This window comes from Polistes fuscatus, unplaced genomic scaffold, assembly GCF_010416935.1.
Source record: "Polistes fuscatus isolate 324 unplaced genomic scaffold, CU_Pfus_HIC Scaffold29, whole genome shotgun sequence".
Classification (NCBI taxonomy): domain Eukaryota; kingdom Metazoa; phylum Arthropoda; class Insecta; order Hymenoptera; family Vespidae; genus Polistes; species Polistes fuscatus.
Window position 1 is genome coordinate 241,861 of NW_025113106.1, and position 9,537 is coordinate 251,397.

Below are 9,537 nucleotides of genomic sequence, written 5' to 3' on the forward strand. Positions count from 1 at the left end.
GTAGAAGGGCATTGGATTCTCTTCCGCCGACTATTACTGACGAAACAGAGACATCATTAACCAGTTTGATCGTATCTAAATTACGCGGACAGCGTACATAGTGGTAAGGTCTTAAATTTACAAGAGTCGACAATTAATTGAAATACTTAAAGACGCATTCTCGCCTACACACAGTTCCAATTATTTTAGGGGACAACTAGCTACAGAATTTAAAAGATCGGAAGAACACGTCCTAGATTATTTTAGTCGAATTAGGGAGTTAACACAATCGATAATAGAAGAAGAAGCGAAACAAGTTGGTCGTCTTGAAAGGAGAGTGGAAAGAAGAATCGAAGAAGAAGGCCTCGACGCCTTCATTCGCGGGCTACCAGACAATTATCGTACCGCGATACGTTTCGAGAAGCTTACAGATTTCCGTGCAGCTTTGATGAGTGTTTTAAAAATCGACAGGCAATTTAAAGACGATGCAAAAGAAACGCCTCACCTACATCTAGAAATCGCGTGGCTAATATACGACAAATTAAAGAAAACATAGTCTGCGAGCACTGTCACAGGCCGGGTCATAAAAAAGATGACTGTTTTAAAAAGGCGGTATGTAACTACTGTCAAAGACAAGGACACACGGAAGATAGATGTATAAAAAAAAGACAGGATAATTCAAATAAGTCGGGTCGTACCTCCCCAAATCGTCCTACATCCCAAACAAAGACGGGATACAAAAGTCCAAAGAAATGTTCTTATTGTAAAAACTTAGGACACATAATATTTGATTGTCGGAAATTAAAATATCAATTAGACAAACGGAATCCGGGAAACGGGGTGAAGGGAGCGACGGACGACGCTCGTCGTTCCCCGACACCGAAACAGCGTCCACGGAGCCCGAGTCCGAAAGCGGGACCGTCTCAATCAAGCAAATAAGGTATAACCCAAGGTGGGAATCCCCTTGTGTCACGGGGGTCTCACCTCGACTGACTGGACAAGTGACACTTATGATTGACACTGGCTCTGAAATAAATTTGCTTAAGAAAAATTGTATTGAACCTTTGACAGAAATTGACAAGACGGACATATTACAATTGACAGGAATAACTCTTGAGACATCACTTTCAACATCTTCAAAACTATTTTCTACACAGATTTCATTTTTATGTATAAGTTCTTCATCACTTACAGTAATATGTTCAGAAAGAATTTGCAATGTTTTAATAAAAATTTCTTCGCCAATCAACAACATATATACAACAAAAGTCAAAGCTTTAAAACCCTTTTCCTCAAAATGACTGCGCATTTTGAAAAATCCCTTTACCACGATAACACCTTAAAAGTATACCACTAATATACCAAAGCTCGTTAAGATCTGTGGGGGTCCCAGTGTAAGGTCCCCTTGTTAGTCAGTTCACGCACGACACTGTCACTGTTTACCGAGCGCGACCACTTACCAGATATGAGAGCTACAGCGAGAATGTCATCGTTCACAGCCCTTGCATCCCACTTAGGGAAGCCACTGTTCCTCGAACGCAAGCTTTGGAAGCCCGTAGCCTCATGACTGTACTCAAATACAACATACAAGTGGTCCGAAAGGGACTCAGCCTCATCCACCCTTCAATCCGATAAGCGGACACCAGCAGCTGGCGAGCCCCAAGTAAGGTCTATAACGCTCGACCCTTGCGGTCGAACGCACGTGAGGCGGCCGGATTTGTCAATCAAGCTGAGGTTTAACCTATTGGCCCATACGCAGAGCAACTCAGCCCTAAGGTTGCTTCTGCCTTCCGGATCTCATCTAGAGGACCGGGCATTAAAATCGCCAGCCACTAGCAATGAAGGGGCAGGGAACATTCCTAAGAGCTCTTCGAGCTCATCAAGGAATCTACAAAACATACTTATGCTTTCGCTGGGAGAAAAGTAGACAGAAACTACCACCGAGTCCTCCCCCCACTTGACGACATCAAAGTAGATATCCCTACGCACCAGGCTACAGGGCCTTTCATTTCTATCCACTAACATCGCAAAGAGGGGGGTCCTATCAAGGGACAAGAACCATCTCTTGTCCCCGGGAGGGACCCACCACGGTTCCGAGATGATAGCGACGCTCGCACCTGTCTCTACCATTCGTTGCGCCAGCAAGTCCTGGGCGCGACGAGCGTGATTCAAGTTCACTTATGGAAAGACCGAAGTCATAATTCTACAAATCACCCTACAAACTGCCTTGTATAGAAGTAAGGTTTCGTCTATGCAAAGTTTTTGGTAAGGCACAAATGCCGCACTGAACGTGTGTGGCAGTATGTCTACTATTCGTTTTATTTTTATTAGGCGGTCGCCAATGCATCCTGGTTCATGGGAGAAATGTATGATTCTGAGTAGCAGGAAGTAACGATCTCTGGTCATTATTTTCCCAAAAATATCGCTGCGTAGAAAATCGTCTGTGCTCCAGTACTCCTTGAGGTAAAGTTTTTTATTTCGTGTCATCAATAACGACGTGGCCAAAAAACAATACAACTCATTTCGTTTCATTGTTTCTTGATTATTCGTATTGTTATTGGTTTGTTGGGCCAAATAATAGTTCGACTCTTCTACAATTATGTCTACTAACTCCTCAGATATAAATAATTGAATATAATCAATGATTTCAGATGACAGGCGTATTTGGTTTGTGATTCCCGGAGTGTTTTGAATTGAATCGATGAATTTTTGGTACAAAGTGATTGTTTGACAATTTTACTTTTAGTTGTGTAATCGGCGGAAAGCTGTTCTGTTAATTGAAACAGGAACTGTTTTCGTTCTATTTGTATTCCGGTCACTTCTTTATAAAGGATCCAAGCATTTATTGCAGCCGAATCTAAAATGTTAAAAATTATTTGGAGGGGCTATCTACGAGATCTAGATTTCATCGTATATTTTCTGGCCATTTGAACTTTCATATCAACTCCAAATTTTGTTTTATTATAAGACTAAATAGAATTTGGTAACATTTTTCTATTACTTTTATCAATTTTAACAAATTTATGCCTGGTACTTAGAACAGTCACTCTTTTGTTCGGTTTGCTTTCATATATTGTAAGGACACAATTTTCTGTTCTATATAGGAAAGTGGAAAAACGAGGCATGTTATCTTTCGATTGTTTGGCTGCTTTTGGTAATTCTCTTTTATTTCCTCTAATAGTTCCAACTAATGTATTTTTTTTGGCCAATAATTTTGTCGCTAGTGACATGCTCGTAAAAAAGTTGTCGGTCGTGACACTTCTTCTACAGCCTGTATATTGTTCGACAAGTTTCAGAACAACGTATTCGCTTAGAAGCATTGACGATGGTCGTTGTTTATCTTTCCCCAAGTAAGCAAAACCATTAAACACGTACTTGCTAGTAACGTCTGATGCAAGCCAAAATTTGATGCAAAATTTATTCGGTTTATTAGGTATATATTGTATAAACTTGCACCTAGCTTTTGTTGGAAATAATTGTTCGTCAACTGTTATGTTTTGCAAGCTTGATTGTTTTTAATAAACTTGTCCCATATTTTCGAAACTAAGGAAAATTTATTTGTTCGGATGTGTGTACTTCTTTCAGTCCGTTTGTCAAAACGAGTAAATCGTAGAATTTGCTTGAACTTATCTCGGGACATAGTTCTTCTGAAAAATTCGGGACCCCACTTGACTGACCATAAAAAACTTAGTTTTAAATTTTTTGCCTCGTAGGCTTCACGAGCATATAAAATGCCAATAAATGCACGTATTTCCGGCAGTGTAGTTGTCCAATCGTAATCCAAAATTCAGCGGGCTTCTTCTTCTGTGCACTTTTTTATATGTTTGATAATATAATCATTTATTATCAACGAGAATGCACTGACAAGATTATTTGCCATAACGTTTCTTCTTGCGTAGCCTGTTCGCCCTGTCACACCCTTGAAAATACACGTAGATGGTAGTTTTCCGGAAATACTGCCTTCGTCAAATTTCAACCACACAGTACCATCTGTTTCGGTCTCCTGAGAGGTATTTTCAGTTTCTTCATCTGAACTAATTAGCAACCTACGCCTTTTCCTGGGCACATTGATGACATCTCCATTTTCATTGTTGGTCATCGCCTCTTCATCGCTCTCTTCAGCATCAGATGTCTCACTTTTAATATGATCCAATTCATCTTCAGATGATAGTTCCCATCTCGTTGCATTTGATTCTATATCGGAACACTCTTCACCTATCTCTCTTAGCTTTTATAATAGTTCACTTCTGTTCGACATTTCTTTTATGAACTTAAGGCGCGAAAGAAATCAACTGAACAACGTGTTAGAACGATTGGCAGTGCGTAAAGCAGGCCTGACTAAAGTCGACACGTGCGCAGCCGTATCGAATACAGTATGAGATCATACATTCAGTGATCCTCCTTCCCATTTGAATTACGTTACAGCGCGTTCAAAGGGAACAAAGCGTGGTAATTTAATTTCCGAATGTACTCCCTGTCCAAATGTCGATATATACAAAAAGAGTTAAATATTGCACAATTTATGAAATACAACGAAACTTTCTTGCTCCACTTTTTTGTTTTTCTAAAAATTGGATAAGAACTCAAGTATTGGTCGACCCCTTTCATGTACCGGTTGTAGTCGATAATGCATTTTGGTTTCAAGATTGCATCACCATTTTTATCCTTTTTCCTGGTATCACAAATATCTGCATTATGAATAGTTGATATCATTCTAATGTCCCATTTTTTATTAGTTTTATATGACTGCAGCAATATATTACCCTGACGAGCAAATATGCAATACGCTCGTGCGTATATCTATATTCTGCCGGCATCATTTCATCAGCATTCTGTAAAACATAGTTTGCATCGAAAATTGCCCCTGGAATGCTATTGTTCTCGGCAAAGTATCTTCTATAATTAATTGGAGCATTGCCATCTGAAAGAGATAGTACAGTTCTTCTGAGGTTAGAAATTAACAAAGTTTTGGGTTGAGGAACAATATTTCCATCCCGAGTGTTTGAGAAATTACTAGTTTAGAGAGAGATGCGCGAAGAGAAGATCGGAGAGTACTAAGAAAAAGGATAAGAGACGGACGAGATAGGCAAGTGGACTGTATTATGTTAATTTCTGGTAGAGTTTGTATGTAACGAGATTTATTAAAATTTGTGAGCAAAAAAAAATAGAGATAACAAAATTATAATATGAGTTAATAAATAGTAATGGATAGACTACGCCACGTGTACCGGATATCACGCCACGTGTGCCGGAAGTACGTAGTACGAAAAGTCGTTAGAAATGTAATAATAAATTTAATATGAGAATAGATAGAAATAATGAAACGAGTAATACAAGAATGAGAGGTAAGAAAGTATAAAGAGAGGATCAGAATTAGAGATAAAAGGTAAAGAGATTACCTGATATGTCGTTAATGAAAGATAGTATAAAGAGATGATCAGTGAGAAAGACACAACACAAGGATGGCCTAGATGAGAAAAGAAAAAGAGTAAGATGAGATGGAACGGTGAGAGATGGAACGGTGAGAGATAAGAATAAAGCGAGATGAAGTCTATGAGATGATGCACAATTCTTTGAGATTTCTAAATGTACGTCCGCACAGATTAGCTTATTAAACGATTCTCTCTGGACCACACGCCACTTTTTCGGTTCGAGTTGAGGAACAGAGCGGAAGTGAAAAAAGGACGATACACCAATTAGCGCGTTCCACGCTAGGAAGAGAGAACAAAAAAACCAATAGGAGAATAACACGCAGAGGATGACGTCACAGGGGACCAATGATCTATTTACACGTTAAGTGGCGTGATCCCTTGATCAATAAAAACAATCGATATGTCTTCTTCTCGACGATAACAGACGGCGTCTTAATTATGCTATCCGAGAAGTGCTGTCATCTAGTTTGCGTGGGGCAATTTTCGAACATTCTCCCCCCCAATTCTCGAGCGTTAATCGAGAATTTGACATGACGAGATGTGCTGAGCTGTTGAACAAACTATGTTTCCGTGTGCGGTTGAAGAGGCAATGGTGCGAGCTTGACGATAGGTCTAGTTATAGTGCTGGTAACGGTCTTCAGCGTGACATCCCTGGAGAGACCGTCCTTTCCTGGGTGTAGTTGTATCACCCTGGTGAGAGGCCATTTCGAGGGCGGAAGTCGCTCGTCGGTGATGAGGACAAGAGACCCTTTCCTGATATCGTTCTGCGATGTCTGCCATTTGGATGTGGTCTGATGCGCTTGCAGGCATTCCGTCGACCACCTTCTCCAAAATTGCTGGAAGCGCTCTTGAATTCGCTGGAAGTGAGATAGTCTGGAATCTGAAATGTCTATTAGAGCAGGCTCGGGGATAGTTGTCAATGCCTCCCCTCTGATGAAATGCCCTGGTGTTAATGCTCTGATGTCATCAGGGTCCTCCGAGAGAGAACTGAGAGGTCTAGAATTGAGAACCGCTTTAACTTGAGCTAAAAACGTTGAGAAGTCTTTGAACGTTAGCAACGTATCCGAGATAGTTCGTTTTTCTCCCATTTTCCTCCCATATGTGGTGCTGCTGGAGGATTGAAGATCCAGTTAGTGCCATCATTAACGAGAAGTCTCTGGATCTTGAGAGATTCCTTCGTTGCAGCTGAGAGTAAATTCTTAAGCTGCTTGTTCGCCCCCTGGAAGTTGGTGCCACAGTCGCTTCTGAGCGTTTTTGGAATACCCCTACGGCTGGTGAACCGGCGAAATGCCTTGAGAAATCCTTCGGTGGTGTAGTCAGAAACTACCTCGAGATGAACGGCAGAGGTAGAGAAGCATATAAACACTACTATCCAACCCTTGAAGGACTTAGCACCTCTGCCTTGAAAGGTCTTCATTGTTACTGACCCGGCGTAATCAAGCCCTGTAGTCTCGAACACAAGAGATGGTGTCACTCAAGATGCCGGTAGTGGAGCCATAAGTTGTTGAGCTCTCACTCCACGTATTCGAGCACAAGTGAGACAATCTTTGAGGAAGGACTTCACTGGAGCACGACCTCCAATAATCCAGAAAGTCCTTCGAATGTAGGAGAGCGTCAGCTGATTTCCTCTATTCATAGTTCTGGCGTGAGCATCGGAGATGACTAGGTTGGTGAATTTTGACTGACGAGGTAGTATTGCTGGATGTTTACTATCTTCATCCAGCTGAGAATTTTGCAACCGTCTACCAACCCTGAGAATTCCAGCACGATCGACAAAGGTCGTGAGTCGTGTCAGAACGTGACGTTTGTGGAGAGATTGACCTGCCGACAATGTTCTCAATTCTGGTAAGAAATACGCCTCTTGAGTCGCGCGTATCCAGAACGTTTTAGCCTTCTCCAGATCTGCTGGATTCAATGGCGATGCGGACAAGCTCGAGCCAGGAACCTTCTTAAAGCACGAGACTGCCCTCTGAATGAGTGCTGTGATCCGAAAAAGTTTAGTGAGATGCCGATGAAAAGAAGATGGTTGAGGAATGTCGACGATGTCTCAAACTAGAGGTTGGGCTTGTGAGAGGGCAAGTGAGATGCCAGGGCGTTCCTCCAAATCCTCTTCCGGTGAGGGTGGCATTAACGAGAGCCAAAATTCTGGCGACTGAGAAAGCCATGGTGGACCACTCCACTATAGTGGGTGATCAATGAGTTGAGATGTACTGAGCCCACGAGATGCACAGTCAGCTGGATTGAGCTTTCCGGAGATGAATCTCCAATGAGCATGGGGTACGGACTCGTGAATAGCGGCTACTCTATTGCCTACGAATTCCTTCCGTCTCATAGGATTGTTTTTGAACCATGCAAGGGTCACAGAAGAGTCAGACCACAGAAAAGTGAGAACGTCCGATAGTTCGATAAGTCTAATTACTTTTCCGGTCAGCTTGGCTAGCAGGGCCGCTGCTGAGAGTTTAAGTCTAGGAATTGTCAACCTCTTGAGAGGAGCTACTTTCGTCTTAGCACAGACTAGACTGACTACTGAGGATGAGTCAGCATACGACACCTTGATATATACAACTGCTGCCATCGCAAGTTGAGAGGCGTCTGAGAATCCATTAATTTGTATTGAGGTTGCCTTTGACGAGAGGTTTATCCATCGGGGAGTCTCTATGACTGATAGTTGAGAGAGATGTTGCCTAAACTGAGACCACTCGTGAACGATGTCTGGAGTGAGATGATCATCCCAGCCAACCTTTTCCAACCAGAGTCGCTGCATGAGGATTTTCGCTTTGATCACTACCGGAGAGAGGAGTCCAAGAGGATCAAACAATTGAGCAACTTCTGAGAGAATGATGCGTTTCGTGACCGCTTGATGAAAAGAGATGGTACCGTGAAAAGTAAACACATCTTTCTGAGAATTCCAGGAGATGCTTGAGATCTTGGTAGTGCTATCATCAAACGAATGGACAGGCGAGCTGTCAGACTATGAGAGAGAGGTGCGAGTGAGGCTGGGAAAATTACTTTTCCACTTGTCGAGTGGTAAACAGGCGGAGGAGCACATGTCCTCTAACTGAGATGCGACTGCATTGAGATGATCAATAGTCTCTGCCCCCCCCCTGATATGTCGTCAACATAACTTCCCTTGAGAATAGGGTTTACTGCAAGAGGATAATTATGACCTTCATCCTCAACTAGCTGTCTAAAAATGCGACAGGCTAGATAAGGAGCCGAGCGAGTACCGTACGTTACAGACGTAAGCTGATATGCCTGAACTTGAGATGATTCATTGACCCAGAGAATTCGTTGAAGGTCATGGTCTTTGGGATGTACTTGGATTTGGCGGAACATTTTAACAATGTCCGTTATGAAAATTTACTTGTGTTGCCTGATCCACAGCAGTACATCGAAAATGTCCGTTTGAGTCTTCGGACCAGTGTGCATAAGATCATTGAGAGAGATACCGGTTGAAGACTTGGCTGAACCGTTAAATACTACCCGCAGTTTGGTGGAGGAACTTTGCTCGCGCCAAACTCCGTGATGCGGGAAATAAAACGCCTGAGATGGCTCAGGAGCATCGAGAGGAACAGGAACCATATGTCCTAAAGACTCATATTCTTTAAGGAAACCAGAGTAGGTCTCCTTGAAATGCCTATCGGTTTCGAATTTCTTGAGAAGTCTTTCAAGGCATCTCATGGCAAGAGACCTTGAATGCCCTAGGGTGGATATGTCTTTCGGGAATGGCAGACGAACCATGTAACGACCAGTTGGCAATCTAGAGTGCGTATCAACAAAAAGTGCTGCTCGCATTGCGATTCAGCGAGACTCAAGGTTGACGCGGGGGAAGATGAGACTTATTCCTGAACCTAGAATTTTGTGAGAGCTTTGTCAAGAGAATCGTTAGAGATGGCATGGCAAATTTTGAGAGAATCAACCTTGCTCGAGTTGGAAGTTGCACCTAGAACTGCCCAACCGAACCTCGTGTGGAAGGCTATAGGTTCTTAGTCGCTTCCCATAACAAGGCGAGAGGACTTAAAAACTCGTCTGAGATTATCAGCACCAATGAGAATGTCAATGTGATCTGGAGTGAGAAAGTCAGGATCAGCTAATTTAAGAGATCTGAGATGAGGCCAGTCTTGCT

At 42.4% G+C, this 9,537-nt stretch overlaps 3 protein-coding genes across 3 annotated transcripts; all 3 read right to left on the reverse strand.

Annotated features, from left to right (window-relative positions):
* Nucleotides 1–5,971: 5,971 nt before the first annotated feature.
* On the reverse strand, nucleotides 5,972–6,828 carry LOC122519056. The gene is made up of 2 exons (XM_043638219.1): nucleotides 6,549–6,828; nucleotides 5,972–6,435 (listed from the first exon to the last, which is right to left on the reverse strand). Exons 1-2 carry the CDS (start codon nucleotides 6,826–6,828, stop codon nucleotides 5,972–5,974), a joined length of 744 nt encoding a protein of 247 aa, XP_043494154.1.
* A 57-nt stretch (nucleotides 6,829–6,885) lies between these two features.
* On the reverse strand, nucleotides 6,886–8,747 carry LOC122519057. The gene is made up of 3 exons (XM_043638221.1): nucleotides 8,559–8,747; nucleotides 7,623–8,310; nucleotides 6,886–7,391 (listed from the first exon to the last, which is right to left on the reverse strand). The coding sequence occupies exons 1-3, from the start codon at nucleotides 8,745–8,747 to the stop codon at nucleotides 6,886–6,888; spliced, it is 1,383 nt and encodes a 460-aa protein (XP_043494156.1).
* A 24-nt stretch (nucleotides 8,748–8,771) lies between these two features.
* Nucleotides 8,772–9,206, reverse strand: LOC122519058. Its single transcript, XM_043638222.1, has one exon. The coding sequence runs from the start codon at nucleotides 9,204–9,206 to the stop codon at nucleotides 8,772–8,774; it is 435 nt and encodes a 144-aa protein (XP_043494157.1).
* Nucleotides 9,207–9,537: the final 331 nt, after the last annotated feature.